Consider the following 16,503-nt stretch of genomic DNA (forward strand, 5'->3'; position numbering starts at 1 on the left):
AGAATTATTTGTATTTCTCAACTTATCTCAATGTCAACACCTGGGATTTGATTTGAGGCAAGGTGAGGGAGACACAGCAGGACTGCACTGGAGGAAGGATCAGAAATTTCTGCTCCCCCAGAGCTGCCCAGGGCAGGAGAGGAGCCAACCCAGCAGGGGCAAACAGGTAAATGATGGCTCCAGAGTAGAAAACCCAGCTGCTCCAAGGTGTCCAAAGGGACTCATCAACCCTGAGGATCCTAAAGGAAATCCCTGTCCAGGCAGAGGGCACGTGAGTCGTGCAACATCACGGAGAAACAAGTGATGAGAGCTCATCACACCACATCTCCTCCTACCCCATTCAGACCAAGCAGTCTCACAGCCTCCATGGCTTTTTCATTCAGCCACCCCTCCTACTTTTCCCTGCAAAAGTATGGCATTCCCAGGGTTTTACCCCAGCCAGAGATTTGGCCTTCAGCTGGCTGCTGGTTCGCCAGGAGCACGCGTTGCCTTCGAGAACTTTGACTAAAACAATAAGAAGAAATGACCTACACTTCTCCTTACATTAAACAGGGAAAGGGATTAAAGACTGAAACCCACAGAGATATGTTTATTCATGCGACCTCTTACAACCAAATATAATAATTGTCTGTTAATTGCAGTTTCAGCTCCCACCTCATGCTTCGACATGTGAAACAGCAATCAGCAGCTCCTGTTTAATCCACCTATTATGTTGACTAATTAACTTTGCTCGACAGTTTATTTCTTCCTCCATTATCAGCCCCTGTCAGCCGCAAGCACAGTGCCGCAAAGGGGGACCTCAGCCCTTTTGATTGATCACCGATAGATTGACATGCAGATTAATTTAATTAGAATCACCTCACTTGAGAAATGAAAGACAATGGCAAGGGGGCTAATAGATCTGCTCTTATAATGAGGCAAGCCTCCAGAGCCACGGCAGAGGATTTCTGATTTATTTTGCTGAATTCCCCAGTCGCTCTGAAAGGCTCTCGCTTTAATTGTTCTTGGTTTTGAGAGGCTTTAGCCTCTGAAGAGGTGAAATGCTTTACAAGGATTGGCAAACATTGCTTCAACTCTCTCAGGAAGCTGCTGCCTCTCAAAGTTGGTCAAATGGGGACACTTAAAGGATCGCTTACAACTATTCAATTTCATCACTTGAATTGAAGCTGAAAAAAAAAAAAAAGAAAAAAAAGAGTGAAAGGAAAAATTTTCTACCTATTTCTGGCCCAAATTAAAGTACTCAAAAAAGTAAGCAAAGCCACTAAACTACCCAGAGCCAATCCTGAAGTCTTTCACTTTAAAAAGAGGAATACAAAAGAGAATATTTTACATCTAAAAGATCCTAACCCCTTCCCTTGGAATGGCATTCCAAGCAATAGATTTTCATGCATGTTTTAAGTGAAAGATATTAAAATACAGAATAAATGATTCAAGAGCTCCTACAGATGGAAATTTGGGAAAAATAAAGCACCAAATACTACAGATAAGTTTTTCTGAAATCAAACTAAGGAGAGAAAAAAACCCAAGCTCTATATATAAAATTCCAAAAGGGATTTCAAAAGTAATTTATCCATTGAATTCCTGAGGGGTAGAATAAAGTTTATGATATTTTCAATAAAATATGATCTTATAGTAAGTGGCTCGGGGTTTGCAATCTTATTTGTGCACTTGCAACCATTGTAAATTCTTTGCAAGTGGGATTTTGAGCCAAATCCTTGGCATCGCCTGTCACAGCTCCATGATTTATGCCAGCTCCTTATCTTCTTCTATGGGTCTGATTAGATGCATATGAAAATTACAAAATTACAATTAATAACAATGGCTTCAATATAAAAATATTTGCCCCAATTCCAAAATGCTATAGGTACACAGAGACCTCCCCCTGAAGCTGATCGATCCTGGGCTGAAACCAAAACTTTTAACATTTTTAGAAATGGGATTCCAGAAAAAATAATGAGTCAAGAGAAGTAGCAGTAAGGTAGTTCTCAAACCTGTGAAAATCCTGTATCTAAGTAGCTGTTGCTATACATGCAACTTTCTAGGTATGAGCTTGAGGAAACAATCCTGTTGAGGCTTCATGTGAGTAAAGCTACATTTAATTTCCCCCTCCTCAGGTTTTCAAAACTGTTGATGCAACATATTTTGAATTACTTAACAATGTCTTCCTACCCCCCTCCTGAACAGTTTGATTTACTATGAAGAGACCACATTGGTGTGGTTCTTTGGTGTCGTTAGCAGCAGAAACTATAAATGGAATCCCCAAGAGAAACTGTTTCCAGTCTCAGGAAATGCAGAAAAAAACCTCTTATGTGTCTGTTTGAAAAAAAAATTAAAAAAAGATTATTCATAGTGCACCTGTAAGAAGCAACACGCTCTTGCTACTTAATTCTTTAAATGAAAATTCTCGTTAATAGAGGAACACTGAACGCACGCTGCACTGAGGAAATATTAATGCCTCTAATTATTAAGAGTGAAAAAATGCACCTTGAATATTGTGTGCCACAGTTACCTACTTGGATTGCTACAGAGCACTTACCTACTTACAAGTTCTACTCATATTTTTTAATCTAAAAAAATACTACACTCTCCTCATTTTGATTTTGAAACGACTGGGGTATGTTCAAGTTAAAACACATGCTAAAACTAATTTGTGGAGAAATCATAAAATTAGGGGGAGGGGACAGCCAGAGTATATGTGGAATGGGCACCAAGGCATCCTAAAACACAGACTGTAGCAAGAGGGAAAGGCACACTACAGTTTAATAAATGATTAATGAGGTGCTGACACATTAATGTAAGCACAGGGACAACCAGGTCTGCCAAATCTCAAACCTTTCCAAATTTTGTCAACAAAACACAGTTTTAATTTGAGACAGGCAAACATGGAAAATGATTTTGAGCTTTAGCTTTAGCCCTTCATAGATTTTGAATTTAAATCCTGTATCAACACCAGGGGAGACAGAGGTATGAAAGAAACACATGGGTTTACAACTTTCTTCAATGAAGTTGGCACTATCCAATGCAGTAACCTATCCCAGCTCTGTGGATTATTCTGCCTGCTATTAAATAGTTCAGTTTGTGAATACTTTGGAGCTTAGATTTTTTTTTCTCTCTTTAAATATTCAGAGACCAGGAGCCTGGAGATCAAGCTATTTATCCACGTTTAGCACTCGGCCTGTTTATTTGGTATAGTACCTCACCTAATATATCAAAATTAAACATTGCACAAGTCCTGATTTTTAACCACAGCCCATTAAGCTTTGCTCACTGATTAAGACATAGCATTTTCCTTGTGCTTTCAATTTTCTCCAGTGTAAGGTGAGGGATCTGATATTTTTGCAATGTCCCCAGTATCCAGTGGCAAAGGCAGAGAAAATCTGGCTAGGATTATTTCCAGGTTTGAAGTATGTCTTAAGTGTTAAATACGTAACTCCAGTGCTTGCCACTCTTCTGAAAGCTATAAATGGCTTGAGCACATCTTTATTTTCACCACCACTTGGTGACCTCTTCCTACAATGTGTTGACTTCTTTATTCTAGTAACTAAAAATCACTCTCCATTTAACAAGACACTTCAAAATATGCCTAACTAAGAGCACATAAGTACAATACATTCAGTAATTTTGCTCACGTGCTCAAGGACAGGCCGGGCACTTAATTACCTTGTTGAATTGGGCCACAGCTCTCACTGCTATTTTTCAGTCTTTTTTTTTTTTTTTTTTTTTTTTTCCTTTCTCTTCTCTGGGGATGGAGCCTTGCATGTCCAAATTCCATTATCTGGGATTCATGAAGCATCATCTCTGTCTCTTATGCAAATTTGCAATAAGACACAAGTGGCTTCAATTCAAACATGAGTGGCAGCATCCCATGGAGGCAAACGAGCAGCCTCTGCTGCAGGAGAGGCTTGGTAACAGAATCAAACAGCACGGCAATCTCTAAGTGACTTTCAAGGTTTTCATAATAAGTGAATGTTTGGGGTTTTATTCAGTGACACAGCCTGAAAAGTTTCCTCTAAATTAAAGCTTGACATGTGTCAGTTCACAAGCAGTTGTGCTTAAACAAGAACAACAAGACAGCTAGGGCACCTGGGTTTCATTAATTACAATAACATACAAAACTGTTTAGGTTGTATGAATGAGTTTTTAGTTCTGAAAAATCAAATCTGGGCAGAGTTCACTCATGACACCATCTAATTAGTAGTAGTATTATTATTACCACTAACTGGGGCACTACAGCCCATCCCACCAGGAATTATGACTTATTGCGATGAAGAATTCACAACCAGGCTGAGAATCTGCTCCATGGGGCTTCTGGAATAAAAAGGCAAGGTTGAGCAAAGGTGATAATTCACAACAGCACCAAATGCTGTGTGCAATTGGGCTGATGAAACATCGAGATGAAATGATTTTCTCAAGGACAAGCAGGGAGTGAGAAGCACAGCTGAAGTGCTGTGCAGTACTTGACTTCTCCTCCCTGACTGTCTCCTTGTGCTAACAGAGACACAACCAACACAGCCAGGGCCAGCACTGCTCCAGCACACACACTCTGCTGCCACTTCACTTGTCACATGCTTGGACATCTCAGACATGCAGGGAAATTTATTTTCTTCCAGGCCCACAACTGCTTTTATGTTAGACTTATCACACTCCTATATTTGCAAGCAAAGTTCAGGATAAATCCTCCTAATTCATTTCTGATTGTGAGCCTGAATGAAGAGTCACACGCAGGTCGCCTGAATCAATACGCACTCTGCCTCCTCCCTGTACTTTCCTAACATGTCTTGTATCAGATGATAATCATAATTCCATGCTGCAGAGGAAAAAAACAAACCCAAACCAACTCTAAAATCTACTAAGAAAGGAAATTTTTCACAGGACTGGTCCTTAGATAGTGCAAGACTCATGCCCTTGACCCTTCACTGATTCTCCCATCAAAACCATAATTGGTGTTCTAAGAACTTCCAGCAACTTTTGGAGACTGATGAATGACTGACCAAAAGTTGGACATATCTGTTGGCAGCTTCAAAGTCTAGCACAAGCAGAGGAATGTCTCCATTTTTGTGTGCATAAAATGAGCATGGTATCATTTAAAAGTATCTGGAAATACCTTATCCTTATGGGTTTTAACTAGAACTTTGACATTTACCACTGGAGACCTTGTAAGTCACTGGCAACAATTCAAAGACAGCTGACAGCAAACACAGTGGCACAGATTTCACTTGGTTCCTACACAACACTGCTTCAAAGATCCAGGAGCACCACAGGATTGAGATACTACATGTACACTTGGTCCTTTTCACCCTAAGAAATGATAAATTAAGCTTGGACTCCATAGAGCCCAGCTGTTTTATTTTAAGAAGTCTATTGCTAAAAGACCAAGTTCAAAATTAAAAAAAAAAAAAAAAAGAAAAGGGAAGAAACAAAAGCAGCTATTGTAAAACAATAAGCCTGGGCACTGAAGAGAATGCTGCAAGCTTCAATGCCACCCTGTATGAGAGTAGGAGTGGTTCACTTGGCTGAAAGTGATTAATTTCTTGAAAATGCTGAGGTCACGCTAATTGACATGACCTGTGTAATTAAGCAGTCTCTGTTTACACACGGAAAGCTCAACTGCTGTGAAGCTGGGTTTGTATGACAGAATGTCTTTAGAAGTCAAAAGATCAACAACCTTTCCTATGTCCTACCTCCCCGCCGACACAGCTCCTGATTGCTGTTCTGAGGGAACACGCACAGGCATTTCCATATGAAAATCAGCCTGGAGCCTGGGCGAGCACAGCCCCAGCAGAGTGTACATGTTGTGAAGCAAGCTCTGACAGGCCCCAGGGGTGACTGCTCGGACTAAATCCCCGTGCTGGTGAGAGTTCTTTTCTCACATTCTCTTTCCGTGGTAATGCCCTCTGGAATCACAGGAGAAACGTGACAGAGGGAGGAGTGTGGGGTGAGAAGCTGAGGGCTCTGCCATGCTAAGGCTGGCTTTTACACTGATTAATTTAATCCCTGTGGCCATATCTCCTCACTCCTTCACTTCCCTGCTCAGCACCCTTCTGGCCTTCCAGCATTGCTGCAATTAAGCAGGTCAACAAAAGACATTCTACGTATAAATAATATTGTCACTTACATAACATCCAATACTTTTTTTGAAGTGCAACAATGCTGAAAAAGAAGCAAATAAGGTCCTGAGTAACTACCGAAAGCAGATGTATTTTGGAGTTGCCTTTCTCCATGTGGTCTGTGGGACAAATCTCTTGTTTCTTCCTCAGAACCTTGAGGCAAGGCCCCATGGACAGATTCTGCCATATTTCCTCCATGGGCTGTATTTACTCCTCCCACCAAAAGAGAAGGTCCTTTGACTCTCTACCCCATATTTTTATTCAGTGCATACCCCGGTAAAGCATTATTGCCACAGTCAAAGATCAGGTCTTCAATAAAAGGGTTGGAGCAATTATTTCTCAGCATTGCCACCACTCCGCTCTGCAGCCAGCACTGAGGAAGTGCATGTACAGACCACCTTCCCAAGGGACAGGGATGTTCTTCATCCCAAAATGAGCTGTGACATAGGTGGAGCATAAAAAGATGTCCTTGGCCATCTGAAGCTGTGTTGGTATTTCAGGTCCCAAGCTCCAGTGCCACGAGATGCAAAGTGGGGAAATACCAGCCCAAAGCATCCTAAGAAAGAGACACTCCATGGTAGCTTTTTCCAAGTTCTGACTACAGGGATGGACCTTCAGCCCATCAATGCACATTTATGACTCTTTACCACTGCTCAGGAGTAACGAGTGTAGTCAGGAGCCTGATTTTATTAATTGCTCTTACACCTTCCTCTGCCCCAGCCAATAAACAAGGGGCAGGGCTCACCCTGTGTCTGCATGAAAACAAATAGCTCCCCATGGAGAGACAAATATCTCAGAACAGGGGAGCCCCATAGCTGAAAACAACAGCGAGGTCATTCTGATTTTTCCTTTCCATGCTTTCCCTTCCGGTGGAGATGACATTATCTTCAAGAGTGCTCTCTTCCAGAGCAAGAAAACCCAACTACTTCCTGCCAATTCTGCTGTGACAAGAACTCCTCAGGCAATATTTTGTGACCTTATGTTTTTAGCATCTTCCAGTGAATTACTAGGTTAGTTTGGGTCAAAGTACTTCTGTCCCTAACAGCTGCTGATCTTTAAAGGAGGAAGCGTGTCCGACTGACCTGGAATCGACGCATGTCTCGAGGGTTTCCTGCATTTTTTAGGCAATTTTGGTTACATTTGAGGAAAAATTTCAAGAAGAACCTGTGGAGAGAGAGAAACGAACATTAATGTCTTATAAATAGCGTGTAGCGTGTAAAAAATACAACATCTGCACGTTCGGTCCAATGAAGACTTATCAACATCAGTATTCCTAACCCAGACAAATCACCCCCCTGCCCATCCAAAGAGGGAGTGGAGCTTGCCTAGGCCTCAATCTAGCAAAACACGTGAGCACATCCTGAAAATTTAAACACTAATTTCACAGCTCTGTTGTGTCAGAGCCATTAAAGTTTGCAGAGTCAGTCCCTCTGTCACGCCAGGCTCGATGTGCCATCCAGAGCAATGAGGAACAGACACGTTTTTCAGCACAGCAAAAAAGGGACAGAAAAATGCTAGATGTGAAAATTCCCTGGGGTATAAATGGGGGTTTGTTTTACAAGTTTGCTGTCACCCACAAGTTTTGATTTAATACAAAAATACTGAAAATGTTCCATACAGTTGAAATCTCCCTCCCAGGATTAAACCAAGTTTGTGCATAAAATTAATGCTCAAATAGTGGTTAGTGGAGCCCAAATCCCTGAGAGGAGAAGGGGAAGCCTTGGTCAAAAGAATGACTTCATGGAAAAATGAAATATTTTTGATGCAGTCTATTTCCTGACCATACACAGTTCACTGAAGTAGCTATATGACCCTGACATATATCTCTAAGAAAAGACACTGCCTTTTACAAAGCCAAAGAAAAAAGCAAACATTTCACTGAAAATATTTCCTTCAGCGTTATGCATCAGTGGACTGTAAACTCATAAAGACAAGTCAATGAATAATAGTGGGTCTCAGATTCCAGGCTTCCTCCCTGAAAGCCAAAGTTTATCAGCCTTTTGTCCAAAATAAACTACAGACTAAGGTCTACTAAAGCTCAGCCGTGCAAATTTTAATCCTACAGCAAGTTAAAAGCCCAGTGTAACCCGACAGGGCAGCATTACACATGCAATAGCCATCAGTGACTAAGCAGAAGTTCCTCTGCCCTGTTCCCACATACAGCAGTGGGGTGGGGAGCAGTTTGATCCTGTTATTACTTTAAATCTGAATGTTAACTTTTGCAAGCAGCCCTCTTTTAGCACCCAAACTGAACGCTAGGTCAGCAGAATTTGCAGACTGTCACCAAGAAAGGCATCACTGCAGGGTAAACAGCTTCAGAAAATCCCTTTTTGATGAGCAGCATTCTTGGCCCTGCTCTAGTTGTGATGCTGCCCCTCAACAAGACAAGTTTTGCTGCTTGTTCCTCCACATCAAGAAAATCAGACAAAGCAAAAGGCTGCAATGATAAATCAAACCTACGAGGGACTGTTTTCATTAAAGAAATGCAATGTAATGAGGAGGATTAGCAAGTGTGATGCTTGGGATTATCAAGGACTAGATCTCCTGGCCCAGGAAGTCTCTTCTAGACCTGAGCTTCTAAATAAGAACAAGCAATAAAATAAACATCCACCACACTAGAAGAGGGGTTTGGAGACAGTGTTTGTTTAAAGGAAAGAGCAGTGCAAGTCATTGCATTTCTCAATCAAGCAGGTTCTGATATTCAATAATGGAAAGGTGGTGCTATTTGCTGTACATATGTGTCTTTTTAAGCCGCTAATGGCCAGCTGTGACAGCCTGACTCAGATTGTGTAGAAGGAGCTGTCAGCACAAATCTTGGCATCTCGGATCCAGACAACTGCTTGCCACCAGGCGAGGGTTTGTACTTGTGCCAGAACGGATTTTGAGAGACAAGCAAATAGGGCATTAATTCCGCCAAAGAGACGCGAAAAGTGGGGAGAGCTCGGGATCTTACACTTCAGATGATGGCTGTCCTGTCAGCAGCTCGTCATTTAGCTCACGAGCTATGAAGGGCAGAGACATCAGATCCCTCTTGCCCTAAGCTGGCCCTGCCTGCCGAAACGCTGGCAGGACTGGAAGACCACCCCTCCACACGAGATTGCTCGCTGAAATAAAAAGCCTGGCCATCTGTTCAGAGGCAAAGACATCCTTGTCAGCTGGTGCCTACAGCCTTGAACAGGCCCTTATGTGGCAAAACCTCTCAGAGGCACTCACTCTTTGGGGAGAAGCTGGCGCTGCCCTGGGCTTACCGCGGGATTTTGGCGACTTCGCCCAGGGCTGAGAGCAGCAGCTGCCCACCCAGTCTGCCACAGCTCCCCAGCAACACCCCAGCCCCGAGGAGAGCTGGGGCATGGAGCAGCTCAAAACAGCTAAAAATTCCTGCTATGGCTTTGTCGAGCACACGAATAATGGGCAGTGAGGGTTGGTGGTTGATTTAAGGGCTCGTCAAAAAAAGATGGAAAACCCCTTGTGGAGCTCTCTGGAGAAACACTGGGCCTTCTCCCCCCTTACAAAGCCTGAGCTCATGTCATGTCAAAGGCTTGGAAAATCACTCTGAAATACAAGAGTTGACTTTTGGGATCTGCAAAACTCTAGCCCAAAGTTCCTCAGTCTAACTCCATTTGCACTGTGCTATAACCCCCAAAGGCTACAGAAGTTTCACCAAAATAAACTGCAGAAGAAATGAAGCTCATCTGTTTAAACCTACCAAAAAACCTCAGGCAAGCAACCAAGCAAACAAAACTTCCTTTGAATTAAACCAACTCCAGAAAAAATTAACTTGCAAAAATAACAGCATTTTCAGAGGAACGCGAAGCTCACACAGCCAAGTTCACTCACTGTGTGTTAAGCAAAAAAAAAAAAAAATCACCAGTTTACAGAATACATTTTGCCAAGAGCTGTATTTTAATTCCACTGAAAGACAAAACAAACTATAGGGCTGCACTTTGTTTTGGAACACATCAGGGCTGGAGTCCCTCTGGCCACACAAAGCATCCCACACTCATCCAGGCAAGAGCTGAGCAGCTCCTGGGCTGGCACTGAACACCCTGGCTGATGGAAACCCCCATCCTGGCAGGAAGGAGGATGAGAACAGATTAGGACAAGAGCAGAGCAGTTTGATCCATGGGGCTCAGCCCAGGCTCTTGGTTCCTGCTTTAAGCCACTTGTTCAGGTGCCTTCATCACCTCAAGCCTGGTCCTGCCAGCATTGCCCATTAGCAACACTTCACTCTGCAAATATTTCAGATTTGGATTGACAGCCCTGGTCCAGGAGAAGTGCCAACAGAGCTGAGCTCTTTGTAAGCATAAACCTCCATCCCCATTTGCTCACATTGAGCTTCCTCACAGTGGGTTATTTTTTTTTTTCAATTCTAACTTTCCCTGCATTTGGCAGGACTGTGTACTATTAATGCTAACCACAGAGGATATATAGCATTAATACTCACTACTGGGGTCTGAAATTCATTTCCAAGATGAAAAAAAAATGTGCAAAACACAGGAGCATCAATAAAATCTTCAACTCTCTCTCCAAACTTATGTGACTGTTGAACACACACTCTTCTGCCACACAGGAGTCAGTCATCAATTATACTTATTGCTACCATTGAAGGTTTGGGGTTTTTTTCATCAATCAAAATCAACCAAAACATATTTTCTGACTCCCTTCCTGACTACTACCATCCCTGGTGTGAAGAGCATTTCTGCATGTGGAGCAGAGAAACAGAATCCAGCTCCATGCAAATCAGCTCAAGTCCAGGAACAAAAACTTTTTACAGAGCACTTGGATTTACTGACTCGCGTTGGTATTAAACCAAAGAATTCCATGCACCACCTTTATCCCACAGAGACGTGGCTGGACTGTAAGGAAGGGTAGTTTGGGGGAAAACCAATTAATTTTAGATTATGTTTAGGTGTCCCACGATGCTGCTCAGGGCAGGCTGCAAAAACTGCTGAGGGAGTGAAGTTGCTGAGCAATTAATCTGTGCCATGCATGTACTACGATTCCTTGAGTAACTGCAAGGTCCAGTGTAGAAATACATCCTCTGGTTAAGTACAAACCCCTGGGCTGAATCAGGCCCAAACTAACATGAACTTCTGTCTGCCAGGCAAAAGCCCTAAAAAACGTGCTATTGGCTGTTCTGGGAATGCTCTCTCCTTTGTTCACAATTCAATAGAAATTCCTTTTTTGGAGATGAAGTTGTGGGTTTTTTCTAACAAAACTCCTGCATTTCCAAAAAGATGGTGGTGCCAGTAGGACTGTGCTCTCACTCTCTGCTTGGAGGAACCAGGCTTGGTTCCTACTGCTACTTCCAACTCCTGAAACCAGCTCTGTCCTCACTCCTGCCTCATCCATCTATCCATCCTCTGATTCCCTTTGTTCCACTGATGGATCTGGTGAGCACCAGACCAGCTGGAGGTCACTCCAATTGTTTAAAATGCTCCCTGCCCCTTTCTGCTGGCCTCATTGTCCATCACACCTCAAACCCTTTGGGTTTGTGCAGCACCTTCCCCAGCAGCATCCCGCTCTTTGCCACTACCACAGCGATTTAAATTAAACACACGGCAGAAATGGAAATCCAAGTAATGAAGATGTAAGAGGATTTTGCCTTCCTGCTTTTCTTGCCACTACAAATTAATACTCGTGTTTATTAAAAATAACTCAAGAGTTAAATTAAAGAAAGCAAGCTCTGACATGATCTACGTTGGCTCTTCTGTCACTACCCTGAAGGAAATTTAAAGGAACTCAAACATGAAGGCTTAGCAGTAGGATTTTCTGGCCATTGCCACAATAAATATGTCTGTGGGAGGAGAAAAAAATAGTTGGAAAGAAGACCTGCTGCATTCCTGATGCTGAAGAAAAGCTTGTTTGTTCCTGATACATTGGAGAAGTTGTTCAAGAACAGTTCCTCCATGTGAAAATACGACGGCTGTCATGGTGCCAAGGTCAGCCAGACCAGTGGCTATCCAGAGAGTGAGCGCTGGTTATACAGCTCAGACCTGGCTAGGGCAAACAAAACTGACAAAACACACCTTTTCTGCGGTGTAAACATATTTGATAGAAAAAGGGCGACCTCAGACTCCTGCAGGAGACACAGCAGCAAGTATATGTGGGTTTGTAAAATTAGCAAAACCGAAATACACGGGCCGGGGCAATAATTAGCAACTTTCCATCAGATAAAAGGATTGCATGCCCATTCTGTATGGCACACCAATTCAGCAGAGTACTAAATATGTGCATAAATTTAAATACACAAGCAGTACTGATGGAGACAAAGGTACTACTCACATACTTGAGCACGTGGCAGGCCCAGCTCGGCTGTCAGCCTGGTGATGCCACAAAAACTGTTGTCTCAAACAACCCCTGATGGGTATTTTAGCTCTGGTGAAAACTTGGCATATCAAGAGGTACCAAAGCCAGCACAGGGCTGAGCCCAGAGGTCACCAAGGTTCACAGACTCACTGCCACTGCTCTGTTTGCTTCTACAGGGTTTTTTCTGCACTTTTCACGCACTTTTCTCTCTGTCAGTCTGTCACTTCTCCTGAAACTTCTGGTAACTTGATCTACTCAGTAATTTGTCACTAAAATAAAAATATAAGGAAAATGCAATTTTATTTGGAAAAGCAAATAATCTAAAGGTAGAGAGAGTACGTTTAGATTAGATATTAGCAAAAAAAATTTTTCCCTCTGAGGGTGGGAGGCCCTGGCACAGGGTGCCCAGAGAAGATGTGGCTGCCCCTGGATCCCTAGAGATGTCCAAGGCCAGACTGGATGGGGCTTGGAGCCACCTGGGATAGTGGAAGGTGTCCCTGCCCGTGGCAGAGGTTTGGAATGAGATGAGCCTTAAGATCCCTTCCAACCCAAACCATTCTATGATTCTATCATTCTATGATCTATGAAATATTCCTTTAGAAACTTCAGAAGGACAAAGTTAATTCTTTTCCCTTTTCAAGTTGACCCTTCCTATCAAAACTTCTATTTTAAAATGGCAAAATTCCAAATATTGAAAAACTTAGGATAAAATAAAGCTTTTTTTTATTCCTGAACAATAATTTCTTTAATTTTACAGCATTTTAAAACTTTACTTGAAGACTTTTTTTTTTTGGTTTTGGCTTTTTTTTTCCCTGGAGGTCTTTTCACATACAGCTCCCTGATCATGTCAGGTACCTTATTCACAAAAGAATAATTGAGACTTACACTGATATTTACCAACATGAGGCTGAGCATGGAAATCAAATATAAGCATGGAGGCATACATAGGCATAAACCTCCTATTACCCACATGTTCACAGCTGGATTTTACTTGGCTCTTTAGTCAATAAACAGCAGTAGCTACCTTTTGTGGCGTTTTTACAACAGGAAATTTATTCTGCAGAAGAGAAATTAAACACCAGATACAGCCATCTAACTCTCTTCTAAACACAACCTCTTGAGTTATCAAACATCCTAATTAAGAAAAAAAAAATCCCAAGTCTGTTCTCTCTGGATTCAATGTTCTTACTGATTCCAAATGGAGGCCAAATTAGACATGCATTTTGCATTTATGGGATGCTAAGCAATTCAGTGGTTTACAAAACCAACAAACAAACACCAAAACTAAAAGCATGGAAAATTATTTACTTTTCTAGAAAATATGTATCTTCCTCCTGAACTGCAGAAAAGGTCCAAGAAAAGCAATGTGATGCAGAGAATAAGCCTCAAGTAGTCAGAGCCTGTCGACTGAAATTCTTCAGGCAGAGCCATAATAACAGAAACATAATAATAATAATAATAATAATAATAATAATAATAATAATAATAATAATGTTGTTTTTTGTGAACTTGCTGTGGCTGCCAGAGCTCCAGCACTGCCAGGGTTTGCTGTTATAAATACAGTAAATATTCAGTCCAGCACAGCAAATAGCTGAGGAGGCACCCACATAATCACCAAATCAGAAGGCAGGACTGCCCAAACCAGCCTTAAATTACTCATTGCTCGCTTCAGCAAGTGCTCCCAGTCACTTTTCCTCAGGTCTGTGTGTTCTGCACAGCGAAGCACAGCATATCAATTTTTCATCTTGCATCTTCTGGACTCCTCTAGATCCCTGATACTGCTTATAATGCATCACAGAAATTTAGAGTAGTTTGGGAAAGTGTGTTTGGCATTTTCTCCTGTGAGGAAGTTAAAATCACAGGCAGACTGTTTTGGTGTCTTTTACTGGGCTTTTAATAAGAAAAGAAAGAGATAACACCACTGAAAAACAACATCACAAAACAGAATTAAGATTAGTCCAGAGGCAGGTTTGAATGCTCAGTCTTCTGTAATTTAATTTTGCCCCCAGGTCTGACTTTTTTTTTCCTAAAATAGTGAAAATCTGAATTTTTCTACATCTCCTTACTTGTTCCCAGCTCCAGTATCTAAAATTTGTATTACACTTGAACTGCAGCTGCCTTTCTATGACAAACAAAATAAAAGTTGGAAGGAGTTTATGCCATCTGTGTACAGGGGGTACACAGGGTATTTTTTGGTAGTGGTTGATGACAACTGTTGTAAATAGCAAAATTAATAAAATTCACTTTGCTTCAATTTAATAGCTTTTCCCTTCAGTATTTCCCAATTTCACTCCAGTTACACACCTCAAATACTAGGGCATAAAAGTGAGTTAACTATTTTTAATTTTTACTGAAGACATTAGACTTCAGCCACTGGAAAAAGCTACAAAGCAGCCCTGTGGTCTGTCATAGTTCACACAATGCCAGTGAATTAGCAGCCCTGCCGGAGTCATACTTTAGCAAAAAGAGCCTCTGTTCAGTGTAAGTGCTGACAGATAACAGCAGTGCTGTTACTGCAATATGATATCAGCATTTGCTTCCCTGCTTCCTCAAGGTAAACTTTAGCATGGGCACCAAAAAGCAGCAGAGGTATCAAAGTCAGGGGATGTTGAAGAGCAGGGCTAATCCAACCCTCTGAAGCTGCTTTTCTCACAGCAAACATTGTCTTCTACAAGACAAGATCAAGTGCAAAAATGTTGTGGAAGAAAGTCAATTGCTGCCTTCAGCTCCTGCCCACAACCTGCACATCCCATCCAGGGGTTCCCATTGTTTCATGATATTTTAGAGAATAAAGCCCTCGTTTCCTTTGCAGCAGGGAGCTCTGGCAGTGAGCTCAGGATCCGGAGTGTAGTGGCTATTTTGAGAGCTGGAAGGAAGCAAGAGGCTGTTCAGTGGAAAGGCGGAGGCACTTTGAGCTGTGTGTGCAGTGGTTCAACAAGAGAAGACGTGCCAGGGGTACTTGAAGGGGATCATGAACTGCCTCTAAGGATGAAATGCTGCAGATTTGTGTGTGTGCATGTGGGCAAGCAACCCTGACACTGTAAAATTCATTGGGATTTACCACAAATGGGGAAAAACTGAAAGAGGAAGGGGAACAGTTTCTGATGTGCTGGTGAAGAGGATCACCCTATGTGTAATGCTGGAGTTATCATCAATAAATATTGCATATGTCTCCTACCTTTAACATGACATTGAAAGAGCTTAATTAACCTCAGAAATAATGACCTCTGCAGCAAGCATGTAGAATCCAATCATATCTGCTTATATCACAAGTTTTGAATTAAGTCCTTCAGAGTTTTCTTAAAGCAACGAGCCTTGAATATGTAGGAAAAAGACTTTTTCTGATGTCCTCTTCCATGTCTGGGAGATGTGGGAAAGGCATTGTAAGGCTGTAGCTGCAAAGTTCTCTCTTGCACCTTAAAGATTCCCAACGCTCAGCAGAAGCAGCTACCTGGAACTAGCAAGGACATTGAGGAGAACACTTTCATCCTTGCAGAAAGCATCTTGGGACTTGTTATGACTACAGGTGGGCAGACACTTGACTTTGTGTCTCTCCCGAAAAATGGGCACCTCCGGCAACGCGGCACTCCCCAGTGTGACACCTCTTCAGCAGCATCTGAAAGGGAAGCCAACCTCCCACTGAGCCACCAAACGCTGCTTCCCACACTAGTGAGGCTTTTCCTCAGAGGACTCTTCTTTGAAAATAAAAAAAAAATGTCTAGTGATGCAGTGCCAATAACTCCATCACTGTTACTTTTGTATATCCTGAAGGCTGCTTTTAAAAAACAGGTTTCATTACATAATGGATTACATTATGCTGTACATTACAGCAAAGTGAGGTCTCACGAGTTTTAAATTGAGATTTTTTTTAAAATTATTTTTTTAGCAACTGGACATGGTTTTTTTAATTTCCATCCTGTCATTTAGAAGACATGTTCTAGTGTTCACCTACACATCACTTTTAAAGCAAGAGACTGATACATTCTGTATTCTTTGGTAAAAGTTTTAGGTTAATCTTTAAATTCCATTTCTAAAGACCACAAAATAATAATAAAAAAGAGTATATTTCTTTTTCTAAGGAAGCTTT

At 41.9% G+C, this 16,503-nt stretch overlaps 1 protein-coding gene across 6 annotated transcripts in view; it reads right to left on the minus strand.

The window, feature by feature from the left end:
- The window catches only part of EBF1 (EBF transcription factor 1), a 265,338-nt gene that overhangs the window by 90,685 nt on the left and 158,150 nt on the right, over positions 1 to 16,503 (minus strand). For all 6 annotated transcript variants that reach the window (XM_066329262.1, XM_066329261.1, XM_066329260.1 and 3 more), the window contains exon 7: positions 7,190 to 7,271. In XM_066329262.1, the coding sequence (XP_066185359.1) occupies positions 7,190 to 7,271 (82 nt within the window). The remainder of the gene's footprint in view (positions 1 to 7,189; positions 7,272 to 16,503) is intronic.

Source organism: Sylvia atricapilla, chromosome 14 (genome assembly GCF_009819655.1).
Source record: "Sylvia atricapilla isolate bSylAtr1 chromosome 14, bSylAtr1.pri, whole genome shotgun sequence".
Taxonomy (NCBI): domain Eukaryota; kingdom Metazoa; phylum Chordata; class Aves; order Passeriformes; family Sylviidae; genus Sylvia; species Sylvia atricapilla.